This window comes from Elephas maximus, chromosome 9 (assembly GCF_024166365.1).
Source record: "Elephas maximus indicus isolate mEleMax1 chromosome 9, mEleMax1 primary haplotype, whole genome shotgun sequence".
Lineage (NCBI taxonomy): Eukaryota > Metazoa > Chordata > Mammalia > Proboscidea > Elephantidae > Elephas > Elephas maximus.
The window spans coordinates 77,441,087-77,456,780 of NC_064827.1; the positions used below are offsets into that span (position 1 = coordinate 77,441,087).

General features: G+C 46.4%; 1 protein-coding gene across 6 annotated transcripts in view; it reads left to right on the plus strand.

The window, feature by feature from the left end:
- MVB12B (multivesicular body subunit 12B) overlaps window positions 1-15,694 on the plus strand; it is a 188,061-nt gene that overhangs the window by 151,386 nt on the left and 20,981 nt on the right. For 5 of the 6 annotated variants that reach the window (XR_007518573.1, XM_049894917.1, XM_049894918.1 and 2 more), the window contains exons 8-9: window positions 2,910-2,965; window positions 5,733-5,792. Coding sequence is in view for 5 of the 6 variants with exons in the window: in XM_049894917.1 (XP_049750874.1) it covers window positions 2,910-2,965; window positions 5,733-5,792 (116 nt within the window). In the remaining variant the exon portion in view is untranslated. Of the gene's footprint in view, window positions 1-2,909; window positions 2,966-5,732; window positions 11,582-15,694 lie in introns of those variants that run through there. The other variant, XM_049894916.1, reaches the window with a different exon arrangement.

Consider the following 15,694-nt stretch of genomic DNA (forward strand, 5'->3'; position numbering starts at 1 on the left):
GAAGCCGATTTGCCCAGTGCAATGTGTTTTTTGATTTCTTGATTTCTTGCTGCTCTCATGGGTGTTGATTGCGGATCCAAGTAAAATGAAATCCTCGGCAACCTCAATCTTTTCTTCATTTATCATGATGTTGCCTATTCATCCAGTTGTGAGGATTTTTGTTTTCTTTATGTTGAGGTGTAATCCATACTGAAGGCTGTGGTCTTTGATCTTCATCAGTAAGTGCTTCAAGTCCTCTTGAACAGAAGCTTAGGGAGGTCATGATAATGGTAGTCAAAAACGTGAAGGGCCATGGTGTAGAAAAAGGAGCAGATTTGCTCAAAGGAATTCCATCTATACCTAATAGAAGGGCCAAAGGTTTTAGAGTCTCTGTTTCCTGCCTGTGTGACCTCAGCAAGCTCCAGACCCTCTCTGAGCCACTGCTTCCTGGTATGTAGAATGATTAGAAATAATGTGAGTGCTAGGCACCAGCATGTCTCAGTGGCACCAGAAGGGGTCAGGAGACCAGAGTGCAGCGGGGGTGGACACTGGTGCACAGCCTTTGTGGCAGACGGTAGTTGAAGCTGGAAAGGGGAACATGGCCTCTTGTTGGATCTTGGGCAGGACTTAGTTCTCCTTCTGTTGTTGCTTTCTAGGGTCCTCTGTTCACCGATGATTTTTTTTTTTTCAGCTGTAAATGAGCATATATGCCTAGGTGCTCAGAGATTTCACTAGCATGTTTGAGTGTGTGCTGTATAACATCACTTGGGACTTCCCTCCTCCTTTCTGGGGAAACTGTCACACTGTTCTGAGCCCTTAGCCCTTTGTCTTCTGGGCAGTTCATGGCAGGTTGCAGGGGACAGCTGTGATGGGAGAATGCCTCTGACCACAGATGTCTCTATCAAAGCCAGGTGGTCAAGCTTTGGGCAGTGGCCTTCAAAGGAGAAGAGAGAAGCTTCCAGTGTAGCAGCTGGGGCCAGCTGTGCCATTTCTTTTGCTTCAAGCTAAGTATTTTTTTTTCCCTGAAATAAATTACAAATGTAGCTTGAAATGAGCCATTGGGCTCATCTTGATAATCAGAGAAGATGTGTCCCAAGTTTCTTTCCTTTTTTTTTCCCTTTTTCCCACTTTTCTTCCTGCTTCTGCTATTCTTCTTTTTTGGGACTAAAAATATTGTCCACCAGTTATATACTAGAGAAGTCCAGTCTTAGAAGACATTGGGGGAAGCAAAGAACATCATTTCCCAGTGAACCCGCTTACCAAGGCTTCTATTTCGCTTAGTCCATTTCTTCCTAAAACCACAATTTACCAGAAAACCATCATCCTCAGGGGAGTCTCTGGGTAGTGCAAACAGTTAAGTGCTTGGCTACTAACTGAAAGGGTTAGAGGTTCTTGTCCACCCAGACGCACCTCGAAAGAAAGACCTGGCAATTTACCTCTGAAAAATCAGCCATCGAAAACCCCATGGAGCACAGTTCTACTCTGCCACACATGGGGTCTCCATGCATTGGAATCAACTCAACAGCAACTGGCTTGGTTTTTTGGTTTTATCACACTCAGGGTGAAGCCCCTACCGCCGACTGCTAGGCTGCACGTCCCTGGCACAAGTATCTGGGACTGGCGTGGTCGAGTTTGGCCTTTGCTCATTTCTCACTTTGTGCAGACCTAAAGGAGAAGCCAGACACCAGGAAGTGTGCCTGCCCATCCCAGCAGCCATTGCTGTGTCTCATGTTTTGTTAAATATGACCCACCCCTCTGAGGTGCCAGAATTCCAGCACTGAGTATTATAGTGTTACCATTAATAAAGGGTGCTTATCCAAGGAAAGAGGGTGCTAGTGGACTCATACTCTGGCTGTGTTTTCCTCGGCGTGCTGTCGATAACCATAACCTGGGGACGCACTTGGAGGCAAGAGGGGACTGTGGAAGAGGACAGGTAGTCTTGTTCCCCTTTTTCTCATCACCCAGCTGCACTATTGGACCCTTGGCTCTTCATATGGTTTCGTATGTAGTCGTTTTATGCCCTTTCTTCCATGTTTCCTGTTAAGACCAAGCAGGCTAACAAGCCTCAAGTCATCCCTTGAAGCCCCAGGGCCTAAGTAAATGAGAGTTAACGACGGTGCCCCTGCAGCCCCCACCTTTGAGCACCACTGGCTGGGCAGGTGCCTCACACATACCACTTCTAACTTGCACAGCAACCCTTAACATGGATGGTACCATCCTCGTTTTAACTGGTGAGAAGCTTGTCTGAAGTCATGGCTGGGATTCAAACCCAGTCTGTCTGATCCATAAGTTACTCTTTCCTTCAAGTTAGAATTTCCCCCATGGACCTGATATGATTAGTCTTAGCTTGTTGTTAGCTGCCATCACACTTGCCCTCAACTCATGGTGACCCAAGGCCCAGCCCTTTGTGGTCCTCATAATCAGTTGTGGCTGGACCGTGGTGATGCATAAGTTTTCATTGGCTGATTTTTAGAAGTAGGTCAACCTAGGTCTCCTGCGTGGAAGGCAAAAAGTCTACCACTAAACCACCACTGCCTCATCGAGTCTTAGCTAGAGACTGTGTAGTGAACATGCTTCCTGCCTGCATCCTCACAGAGCGTGGCTTCATCCCGTCTCAGCTCTGCCTGTGTTGTGTTCCTGCCTTAGCCCATTGGTAACTCTCACTGCTCACAGATTGGAATCGTGACTCCTCAGCAAGGGCTTTAGGCTCCCTCTCTGCTACCAAAGCTCTTGTCTGCCCACCCGCCTGGTGTCAGGGATGTGCAGGGAGGGGGAGTCCAACTTACCCACTCACTGTTGGCTGTGGATCCCTGGGAACATGGGTGGCACCTGCTCTCCCCCACCCATTGGCTCACCTGTACCGTTGGTGTTGACATCGTAAGTTATTGAACATGGATGGTGTCTTCAATGCTGTTTTCTCTCTTTTGCAGCAATGGATGGTGTGCCTTTTATGATTTCAGAGAAGTTTTCTTGTGTTCCAGAAAGTGTAAGTTTTAAGCAAGATTGCCCTTCCCTGCTGCCACCCCAGCCTGAAGCCCCTTCCCTCTCGATTTCCACAGCATGCTAGGCTCTTCAGGTGCCCCTAACATTCCTGCCTCCATCTGAATTGTCTTTCCCATGGAAGCTTAACCCTGCAGTCCAAGGACAGTGACTCCTGAGAGCAGGAAGCAGGTGGTATCACCTGTGCCCCTTCAGGTAGTGCCTGCACATAGTAGGTGCCTAAGAAGTGAAAGAAAGAATGGATGAGGGATGGGAGAGGAGACAGACAGACTAACAGACAAACTCAGATGCAGCCAAACTTTTTTCATTTCAGATGTGATGGTGAATTTGACTGAACCCCATGGGTTGTAAATGGCCTTATTTTCCAGGTTCAGCGTAGTGATTTTTCTTTTTTGTTTAACTATGACAACATACTGCAGAAAAGAGGCTGCCTCGTTTCTCTTTGTCATTGCTGCATTCGTGGTAGCTGCATGCTCTGCTTGGACACAGAGGCCTCCACGTGGCGGTGGTGGCACCATAGAGGCACAGTGCCTTGTAGCTGGGGGTCTCCACTTGGAGTGGGGGTGCTCACCCCAGGCCAGCATTAACCCCACACAGTTGAGCGAACCCCTGAGCTGTCTCTAATGACAGAGCGACTGAGTGAACTGGCTGGGTTGTAGGCCAGAACTGGGACATGGAGGGTGCCCACCACACAGTGCTGAGGGATTGTGTGTGGGGGGCTGCAGGCCCTGCCTGGCACATCTGGGGTCTTCTCTCAGATAGTGCTGCCCCAGGATGGCAGTGGCCCTCTCTCAGCTATGCAGTCCCAGTCCACGCCAGCTCAATAGACTTGTTCCTGGTTTTTTTCCTTTCTGCAGAAGTTTGCTTTGAGTAGCCAATAAACCTGAAGGCCCCAGATTGGGTACCAGCAAAAGAATCCTTCAGTGTTTTTCTTGGATCCAGCTTAAAAACCACCCGGCTTGAGATTTGACCTGTTCTGTAGTTTCCATTTTCATGAAATATAATAGGCCTCCTCTGAACCCTTCTGGTAAGCAGCTTAATCTTGAAAAATGCTCGCGACGTGACACTTGGAGCATGAGTAACTTCAGCCGACTTCACTTGGCTATGTTGCCATAGAGACGCTGGCGCCTCTCCCGCCCGTTCCCTTGGAGAGGCTGTTCTGTCCTGCTTACAGGTTCCAATCGGGAAAGTTTAGTGGGGTAGTTAGAGCCTAATGATACAACAGCTGGGCCTCTGCTGGATCCCAAGCAGCGCGGCCGAGTGGGCAGGCGGCCTCTGTTCTCCTGCCACTCGGGCTGGCAGCTCAGAGAGAGCCAAACTGTTTTGTGGCCACTGGCAGAGCAGCTCCAGGAGCTTGTGTCTAATTCATGGCCTCATCCCAAGATTGCCCTCACAAATGTGCGGCTGCCGGGGCGCTGCAGACTCAGCAAGTGCTCCAGGCCTGCCGGCTCTGGCCAGCCCGGTGCCGAGTGCTCCAAGTGCGTTCTCTCTCAATCCTCCCAACAGCCCTGCGAGGAGGGAGTGCCCTGCCGCTTTCTAGCAGGCGAGGAAATGATGAAGTGATTTAACTGAGGTTGGATCATTAAGAGGTGTTGAGCATGATCTTAAGCCTGGGTCGCTATGAGTCGGAATCGACTCGACGGCAGTGGGTTTGGTGTTGGGTTTGGAATCCAGAGTCAGACCCTAGAAATCCCTGCTGGCAGAGTTCAGGCTGGCTCAGTCCTGCGGTGGCTCTCTTGCCCTGCTCTGCCTCTGGGCTACAGTTCAGAACGAGGAAGGCCCTGCGGTTTTGTCGGAGATGCCAGTTCACGAAGCTACAGGAGGCTGGGTGGAGGGCCCACAGGGGGCTCAGACCATGGCCTCACAGACAGAGTCCCCTCTGCCCTCTCACCTGTACATTTCAGCCGGTCTCCTCTGGGCCTCCAGCCAATGCCCACTGCCACGTGTGTTTGATTACTTACGCTGTCTATTGAAAAGCCAGCATTTTCATAAGAAAAGGCCCTGTCTTCATGAAATTATAGAAACACCCATTAAAATGCAGTATTATCATTTTTTCACCACCATTGAGTTTTGAAATGATAATTTATGGACAGTTATTTCATTCACCTTACATTTTCAAAGACTTAGAATTCCCCCTAGCCCTTCCTGGATAGAAAGGGGTCCTGGACAGGAGACTCACTATCCCCACCACCTGGGATTCCTTAGACCCATTGCTCTACGTAGACATAGCAGTCAGGGCAGCATTTGGTGGGAGGCTTGGGCACCTTCAGCCCTACAGCTGCAGAGAGAGGGCAGACCTTGCCTGCTTTTTTGTTGTAGTCAGAGGACCAAGGAGTGTCCTCACACCAAACAGACTTGACCCATTTTCTTGAAGCATCTTTTTTCTGTTTGCCCCCACTAATGATTAGAGAGGAGTCCCTGAGTGGCGCAAATGGTTCAGTGCTCAACTATTAGCCAAAAGGTTGGTGGTTTGCACACACCCAGAGGCGCCTTGGAAGACAGGCCTGGCAATCTCCTTGCACACATGGGGTCACCAAAAGTCAGAATTGACTCCAGGGCTACTGACAACAACAACAAAGTGACTGGAGAGTACTGCCGGCATGCACCTGTATGTCCTGTGGAAAAGGGATGGACAATGTGCTAGGTTGCACAGGGTGGTTTGAGATTTCCGGTTTGAGATTTTTGTACGTAAAAACAAACGTGAAGGAGCATTTTCTAGCCATTTAAGAGGGTGACTTGTTCTGTGTTTTCAGATGCAGCCCTTTGATCTCTTGGGAATCACCATCAAATCTCTGGCAGAAATTGAAAAAGAGGTAAGTAAGCTGCCCAAAGCAGGAGCAGGAGGTGGGGTTGGGCTGCCCCTTGCTCACCTCAGGGCCTCTCATCTCCCAGTAGAGATTGTTCCAGAAGCAGGAAGGACCTAGTAGTAGTGGCGCCCTTCTGAGAAAACATTTTTATTTCACTCAAATTTATTTCTTAGAAAAAGAAACTCAGTTTTAATGTATTTATTGCTTCGAGTCAGATATGACAGTTGTCTCCTTGTCTTCTCTAAGTCACAAGGTTTTAAGTGACAGAACGATCGATTCTGCTTCATTTCATAAAAATGTCTCCGCTTAGACAAGGTGAGGGCAGGGAGGTGGGCCTGGGGTCAACTTTCCTTCTTCCTTCTGTTGTAATACTTGCCACCAGCAGGGGCTTTGTGAAGTTGCCCATGTTTCTCACAATTTAGGGGAAGGGCAGGACACATGCAGTTGTACTTGGTAAGCGAGGCCCCATTTGACAGCCTGGTTTGAGATAGTTTGGATGTTTGCCTAATAAAAAGAGAAAGAAATTCGGGATTGGAGTACTCTGAAGAAAGAGAGTGGAGATAATGGAATCCGACCAGAGGTCAGATGTGCCCGTGTTTTCCGTTTTCATAAGGCAGCATTAGAGTGTGTGCATCTTTTTTTATGTATAGAAGGTTGTTAAGCAGTCACATGCTTGCAGCCAGCTCTCCTTGGAGAGGCACATTTGTCTCAAAGATGGAAATGGTAGAACCATTTCAATATTCTCAGTTCCTTTGGGTTTTCTCTTGTGTACCCAGCCCTCAGAAGCAGGTTGCATTATTGAAAGATGGCTGAAATCAAGGAAAATTGAATCAATGTAGCACAACAAATTTCTAAACCTGTCATAGCAAAAACAAGACAAAAAAGTCCCCCTTTGCCTTTGATTCCTATAAATCATAAAAAGGAACCTGATTGTCATATATAGTTTTTTTGTGTGTTTTTTGGGCAACTTAGGGGGAAAATGGCTAGTTACTGCATCAGAAATAACACATGTGCATAGAATTTCATGTCTGCCTTTCACAAAATCAAGGTAGCCAAGGAAGATTTGAAGGGCCACCTGCTTGTGAACACCGCCTTTGCTTGGGGTGCTGCCTGGGTGGGAGCTCAGTGAATCTTTGTGGAAGGCCTTGGAGGGTGGCCTGCTCTGGCTGCAGGGGGCAAAGCTGGTTAAGACGGGCAAAAGGCATAGTGACTTGCATCTGAACCAACCAGCTTCACCACTGCCTGGGGGCAAGTCACACCCCCTCTCTGTTTAAAACGGGGACAGCACTAGAGCCCACCTATCTCAAAGGTTCCTATGTGCACTAAACGAAGATGTGTAAAAACCCTGGCAGACAGCGTGTGCTCCATCACAGGTGGTTAGGTATTGCTGAGGCGGCGTGTGCAGAGAAAGGGAACAGCCATTGAATGTGGAGCTTTCACTGCCCTCCTGGCTTCCTCTGGCTGGCTTATCTGTGGGCTGTGACAGTAGCACCGCTTGTTAACCACTTGCTGTGGGGCTGGGATTCTCAGCCCAAGTTGACTAAGTGAAGGCCATTCCCCCCCTTTCATGGTCAGAAATTAAGGCCCTGAGAGGTGAAGTAACTTGCCCAAGGCAAGACTCAGACCCAACTGTGTTGTGCTTCAAACTCCCTCTGCTATGACTTGCAGTCATGGCTTCATGTCCCCCTAGGGGTACACTTTGGCCTGGGTTCTAACCCCACTGGGCCTTCAAGTATCCAGGTTGGAGTGAAGTGGGTGAGGGTCCCAGTGTAGGGCCAGTGCATGTGGTAAGAACCACCATAAGTCTTAATTCCCTTCCCCACCCTACGTACTAAAGTCTGACCCAAATAATGTCTTCCATTAGAATGCACTGACTTAGTGTCAGGTGCTCAGAGATGAGGTGTGGCTCCCCAAGAGGTGGCAGAACCAGGTGTGTAGAGAGGGGCTGTGGAGTCAGCCACCCTGAACTTGAATCTCAGCTCTGCCACTTAACCTCTTTGAGCCTCAATTTTCTCTTCTGTAAAATAGGGATAATAATATTTGTCCTGTAGGATTTATGGGGGGTTAACTGTAAGTGGCTTAAAATAGTGCCTGCCATAGTTAACTGCTCAGCTAATGTTAGGTGCTGCAGTTATGACTGTTATTATCGTTGTTCTCCTTTTCTATGAGTAAGGAAATGTGGTGCAGTGGTTAAGAGCTTAGCTGCTAACCAAAAGGTCAGCAGTTCAAATCCACCATTCGCTCCTGGGAAACCCTATGGAGCAGTTCTGCTCTGTCCTGTAGGGTCGCTATGAGTTGGAATCGACTCAATGGCTACAGGTTTTTTTAGAAGGGCATGTGAGTCAGTGTAAATCCATCCCCATTTCAGCACCCCAGGCTGCCCAGTCACTGGTGGCTGAGTAGCATCATCCTAGTGCTCAAAGCCTAGCTTTGTTTTGTGTTTTTAGTGATGGATTAAAAAGCACATCTGTGTTCCCTGTTGAAGGAAAGTAAAGTGGAGTTAAAGAAAATGTGGGAAAATGGGGAGTGGTTAGACACATTAGAAAGGGTCTAAAACCATAACAATATTACCTCAGTCAGGAATGCTATGGAGTTTGTCGTTTAATTTGAGGATTTAAAAGTTACTTACACTGGCCATTCAAGTGCGTTTAATGGCGATTAGTATGTTGATATTCGTACACTTTGGTGAACGGATTCCTTCTTCTGCAACAATGTCAGAAGATCTTCCTCGCAAATAAGCCCGACGGTTGCTCCTTTGAGTAACTACACTCGCATTGCTCACTCGTGTTGGAGACCAGAGGGGGCGCTATGCCTGCGGCCCACTGGCCTCTGCTCTCAGGATCCCTGTGCTGGGCCCCCGGAGTGGGCCAGGAGTCCCCTTGGTCCCGATGGTTTTGTGTTTGCTCCTTTTCATTCACAAGTCCAGCTGCTGCTTGGTGGGGCAGGAGAGATGGGCCCTGTGCTTGGGGACGGGCCTGGGAGCCAAGGGATCCCAGCTAGGAAATTTGCCTCACTCACCGTAAACCTTTGTATTTTACACCATTAAACCAGAACCAAAAAATAAAAATACAGTCAGGGAGGCTGCCTTTGGGTTTGGGGGTACAGACACAAGACCCACTTATCTATCTCGTCCTTTGTCCCTTCTGCACACCTGAGCCAGTGGGGAGGGCTCAGTGCCTCCTGGGAGGCCGCTTTGTGCTGGGGAAGTCCTTCCTCTCCTTTCCCCCTCGATGCTCCATCTACAGAGGAAACTTGGGCCACGAAGTTGAGTGACTTGCCAGAATCCCACAGCAGCAAGAGAGCTAGCCACTCAGGATATCTCAAGCCTAAAAGGGGCATGTGTGACTGTGGCCTGGCTGAATATACAACTGTCCTCATCCACTACAGGGTAGCCCCAGCTTTAAAAGGAAGTAGAAATGAAGCTCCTGAAGGCAACATTTTGTTCTGTTTTACCATCTCTTGTCCAGAATTAGAATCAGTTTGCTCTTATGCCAGCTTTAATTTTACTTACCCTACCTTGCCTTGCCGGGGCGGGGGGGGGGGCAGGGGATGTTTCTGAATTTAAGCCAGTGCTTCATTGCCACCATTTAGCCTCAGGGACAGGTCACCATATGAACGAACCCCATGACCCTGTCTCGTTGAATATGGTGGTCCGGGGCAGGAGCAGGACAGCCTGAAGTAAATGCTAGTCACTAAAAGGAACAAACCAGCAGTCAGCCAAGGAGAGCTGCCCCCTGGTGTCCCTACCCCAGCAAGGACCCACAGTGGACTCGAACATCCCCAAGCCCAGGAGTTGCCTGGAACAGATGGAGAGAGACAAGATGTCACCCCAGTCATGGGTACACAGAGCACCTCCAGTCCCCCAAAGTCCTGATATGATCAAGGGAGAGTGTGATACTGAGCCCGGGTAGTCAGAGCAACTTGAAAGCAGGACACGTGCGCTGGCGGTGTGTTGGGCAGCATGGCACAGAGCACACCCACTGGCCGTTAGTTAACGGGTGCTTATAGGGTTGTTTGCGGGCCGTGTCAACAGTGGAGGCAACATAGTTTAGTGGAGAGAGCACAGATTTTGAGTCTGGATGCCTGGGGTGGGATACCAAATCTGCCACTTGGGTTGGACCCTGGGCAAGTCCCTGAGCTTCCCCACCTTATGTTCCTCACGTGATCGCAGGCCTGGTTACCCTGCCCCAGGGCACACAGCTTCACTGGGAGCACCTTGCCATTGGCAGGCTGCGCTCCGTCGTCACCGCTGGCGCTGCTGCAGCTGCTGTGGTGTGGACAGGGATTTCCTCAGTAGTCGTGGTATTTGTAGCACTCAGGTCAAGTTTCATGAAAGTCACCCAAGAATGGGCGTATTTTAAGGTTAAAATCAATATGTATGCCATCGAGCAGATTTTGAAAAATAAATCATTGAAAAGGTAAAACCTCTTACAACTCAGAAATACTCTTTTGTGGTATGGTTTGTTGAAAATGAATGAAACCATGATTAATAAAGACAATCAAGCTTTCAGGCTCATCATTCTCCTACCGCCCAACGGGGGTCGCAGCCTCTGTCCTGGCCCCTGTCATTGGTCCACCCATGGTTCAGAGTGGGACTTTTCCGTCTTCCCGGGCGCGAGGAAATTCTTCTGAGAAAGCAAAATTTTGCTCATCTCCCCAGGAGGCCATGAGGAAACAAGGGAGGGAGCTGGCCGGAAGGAGCGAGCAGCTACACAGCAGGAATGGAAATGTTTTTTTTCTGGCTCTGCCCCACCCCCAGCCCCAGCCCCCACCCCGCTGTGGGTCTGGACAGCAGCGGGTTTGGCTCTGCAGCAGGGCAGCAAGTGACCCCATGGACCTGTGTCCCCAAAAAAAGAAGCCCTTATTATCCTCCCTGCTGCCTGAACAAAAGCTTCTCTCTGTTCAGGAGCTGGGAAAAGCATCATTTCGCAGCCCAGACCCCTGTGATGAAGCATCTTCTCTCGGAGTGAGAAGATAGGCATATAAATATTCTCCATCTCTGCCATTCTTTATTTCCCTTGTAAGCAGTCGCCCCATTTCTCCAACTGATGGATTCTCCATCGCAGCCACGGTGGGAGTCCCCGAGGTCTCCAGTCCAGGCAGCAGCTTCTCAAATAATCCCTGTGTCTTGGTTACTTCTTCTTGGGGCCTGTTTGTCCTCTTCACCCACCCACTACTCCACCCTACCCTGTGGCCCGTCCACCCCCTCCTCACAGATCACACCATCCCTTGTCTCAAAGAGTGACTGGCAGGAGGCTGCGGCCTTGATTATGGACTTGATGCTGCATGCATAACCACCTCCAAGCCCTTTAAAAATCCCAGTTAAGATTTCTTATGATGAAACGGCATCAGGTAGGTGAGAAATCCCAAGTGCCTTCCAGTTCTGTAAAAATCCCACCTGCTGCCCACCTCCCCCTTCCCTTCACTGGGTGCTGCAGTCAAAACATGGCGCACAGAAGTGCTCATTAGCCCACCACACTTACTGGTGGAACGAACCGGCCTCCATTTTCACTTGACTTTAAAGCTGAAAGACGAGGGAGCGTCTAATTAGTAAGGGAAGATCTAATATTAATCACTCCCTTAAAATTGACAAGGGAGGCAGTTCATTTAACCACTTAATAGCTACAGGTTTTTATGGGCTGCTGTTTGCAGACATATTTAATGAAGAAGTTATAAATCTAAGGGAGCTTAAAATTTTAATTTTATACCTAAATATTTTCCTTGTTCTCATGTTTGTAGTCAATTCTCAAGAGTATAGTCACGTGGGATGTTCTTTAAATGAACATATTTGCTAACTGGCGTGATTTCAGTTTTTAAAACATTGGTTCCAGCAATTAGGCATTTTTTTCAGTTCCCAAATGACTAGAGAAATTCGTCTTGATTATAATTGCTCTTAGCCACGCATATCTAATTTGTGTCTTTTTAAGTGTTAATTAGTAAACAGTTTGAGCTGACATCTTTATGTGTTTGTGTGTTGAAAAATGGGGCTTATTGCTTATTTAGCATGGGGCCGATTCCGCTAGCATTTACGTCATGACTTGGAGGTGAAATTAATGAAAACACATTTGGCAGTGCGAGGTAGAAAGAAATTTTGAACACAACTTTTGGAGCTCCCGTTTGCATGAACTTCTGTGGGCTCCTTCAAATCTATGAGGTTAGGGTGGGTTTGGGACCTAGATTCTACAGGAAAAAAGTGAGGCAGAAGATTTTTGTATCAGTAATGAAATGGCAGAGTCCCAATTTTATAAAAGCAGAATGTTCATATCCCAGCACAATTGTTCATTCTTCCTACTTTTGGAAAGCGTTCGTTATGCTTATGAATGTCAAAGAATTTCGTGGAGGGAGCTGTTGCAGCAACTTTTGTGGTCCCTTTGCACCATCTAGTGGTCAGGCCTTAAACTGCAGAAGAAAAATAAGGTGCCTTCTTTTCTGAGATTGGGCATTTTCACCCTGTAAAATCCCTTTAATTTCCTTATTTTTCAGTCAGGAAGCTGAAATATTTGGGGAAAAATTTCTGCCTACAGAATTTATGAAATGAAAATTAGTTAAATGAATAAAAGTTAACCTGTCCTGTTCTCCTTTTTTTATGTTGCTCAAAGACACAGAGCTGCCAACTAAAATCCTAGCCCGCTATCTGGCTGAGTTGAGATCAGTCCGTAAAGAAACAAATGATGAACCAGTTAAAGTGAAAGCCTTTCTGAAAGCACACATACTGTGGCTTCTTTTGAAATATGGGAAGTAGGTCGGAGACCACCACCTCACAGACAGGAGTCTGACCACAGCCAGGACCACAGTTCTCAGGAACCACATAGCACAGCAAGAACAGCTGGTGTCCCGTAAATTGTGGAGGACCTTCCGGGCAGTTCATCATCTTAAGCAGCTATACTGCCTATCAGGATTGATTTTTTTTTTTTTTTTTTAAGTATTTAGGGTTTCCTCCTTGAGTACAAAAGTTGTACATGTTTATAAAAATGCAGCATTTAGACAAATACATAAAGTTAAAGATGAAAGTCTACTGCAGCCCCACGCCTCAGCTACACACACACGTTCAAACATGTTAACCGGGCTCACAATGTACATTATGTCCTGTAACTTGCCTCCACACTTGGCAGTCTGTCTTACACACCTTTCCATGTCGGTTCACACTGACCGCTTCGTTCCTTTCAATGGTAATATGTTGTTCTCATTTATGATTATGTCATAATTTACTTCCAATCCACTGTTGACTTTTGAGTTGTTTCCAATTATTCCTTATTACGCTGCTACCGTGTATTTCCTTGTACACGTGTCTTTGCTCCCATGTGTCTTTCTTTAGAAAAACACGTATTACCTTTTGCCTTCCAAAAAGGTTGTACCTGTCGCAGCTCCCACCAGTGGTATGACAGGGCCTGTTTCCCACGTCCTCACTGTAGCGAAGCATCGCTGGTATTTTTGGTATTTCACGTTGTTTAATTAATCATCTTTAACTATTTTTAAAGTTGAAATCTTTTCATATGCTTATTGGCCATTTGTGTCTCTTTTGTGAATTTCTTCTGTTTGTGTCTTTCGCCCAGTTTTGTTTTGCTTTTTTCCTGTTGGCTTTTTTAGCCTCATTCATTTTTAAGAGCTCTTTGTTTTAGTTATAGCAACTTCTCTATCATAGGTCCAAACACACACACACACACACAACTAGTGTCTTTTCACCTTGTTAATGTGTTTTGCTATACAAAAGTTTTAAAATTTTTGTGGGCAATTTTTTTCTTTGTTTTAATGTTTTCTTCATCTTCGTGGCATACTTAAAAAAAAAAGCCCATTGTCTTCAAGTCAGTTACTTAGAAGATTATGAAAATATTCACCCTGATTCTTCTACCCTTTTATATTTTAATATATTAAAATCGTAACTGTTTTTAGCTGCTTAATCCATGTGAAATTTATTAGAATGTAAGAACTAGACCCAGATTTATTTTGTCCTAAAGTGCTAGTCAGATTTTTCAGTATTTATTAGAGTTCTTTCTTTAGTGAATCTTAAATGCTGCCTTTTCCATATAGTTTCATGTATAAGTGATCAGTAGATATATTTCTTGACTCTGTGCTTCTGTATTGTTCTATTTTTCTGTTACTGCCATACTGTTTTGAATCCTGTAGCTTTTTAATAAGCTTTAATATATGATAGGATTAGTTTCCCCTTGTTAATCTTTTTTCCCCAAAATTTTTTAAAACTGTGTTTACAAGATTATTTTTCTAGCTGTACTTGAGAATATTGGGGAGTGAGAAGGATCCAAAAAATCCATTCTAGATTTTTATTGTGATTACATTGAGTGTATCTGGAGAGAGTCTCTCTATCCAAGAACACGGGATGCCTCTTGTTTACCCAGGTCATTCTTTACGTGCCTCAGCAGAGTAGGATGGTTTCTTTGTAGAGATCCTACGTTTTTTTTTTTAGGTTATTTCTAAGCGTCTTACGTTATTGTTGCTCTTGGGAGTGGGATTTCTTCTTCCATTATTTTCTGTTGTTTGTATATGATGAAGCTATTGATTTTTGCATATTGTTTTTAGAGCTGCTTATCTTACTGACTTCTCTTACTGTTTCTAATGGTTTTTCCATTGCTTTTCTTCAGTTTCCCAGGCAGGCAGTTATGTCATCTACAAATACTGATGCCTGCCTCCTTCCTTGCAGCACTTATCCCTCTGGCTTTGTGCCTTTGTCTGACACCTTGGCCAGCACTTTCACATCCCTGGGCCACCTTGTCTTACTCGTGTTTTGAATGAGAAGTTTCTAGTTTCAATATTAACTCAATCGTGCTGTGTTTTGGTTTGCTGTATATAGACATACCTTTTTATCATGTTAAAAAATTAGTCATCTATTCCTATTTTTCTAAATGTTTTAATCAGGAATGGATAGTGGCATTTGATGAATGTCTTTTAATCATCTATTGAGATGATCATATAATTTTTTCCACAGGCATATTAATACAGTGAATTATATTAATAAAGTTGCTAATTCTGAGAGCCGTAGGGCTCCCCCACCTCAGCCCCCTCCCCTGCCCTTTTAGTTTTGTCAGCAGCAGTGTGGCAGCAGTGTTAGCTAAGCAGCAGCCACACAGGTTACCCCCTCAGTGGCCCTGGGCATTCGTCATATAAGTAAGAGAGCTTGACTGATCCCATTGAAATGAAGCTGAATCAGAGATGGTGTTTGGCAGACAGAGTTACCTGCCCTGGTTACCCTCATGCCCTGTATACCTGCACATGCAAAATTACAGTCACGATGAATATTTGGTCTTTTGCAAGTCCTTCATGAGAGGGTTTTTCTATCCTTTTCTTGTTACCTGGAAACTTTTACCTTTAAGTTTTAAACAAAGTAACATGTGTTTTTAAAAGAATGACTAGGAAATTGCTGGCATGGATGTAAATAATGCGCATAAATACAAGACCAAAGGTGGGAGGGCATCTTCTCAGGTGACCCCACAGCCTCTGGCTTTTCACCCAGAAGTCAGTCCTGGGATGCAGTATCGTTTGAATTATTTTCTATAGACAACAGAGAAAACGGAAAAGACAACAAAATCTTCATTTCTGAAAGCCTGACTCAGTGAGGGATGGCCCCGAGGCTGTCTGCACGCACAGACATGCATTGATCCAGCCACAGTCCTCCGTCAGTCCACAGCCCCGCCCAGAGCCCCGCCCAGGGCGGATGTTGGACAGACAGGTGCCCACCAGGCCCCAAAGGAGGGACAGCCAGAGGAGCCAGGCACGTTCTGTGTCCCTATTAATCATGCAGCAATCTGTTCCACCACAAAATGTGCTTTCCCCCATTTTTTCGTGAAACATGTGGACTTCTCAGCCCATCTTTCATTTTCCTACTTTCAGTAGTCATGAGCACAAGAAATATTTCCCTTTCTTACTTTGCTCCCGTCAACCCCCACCCCATACAT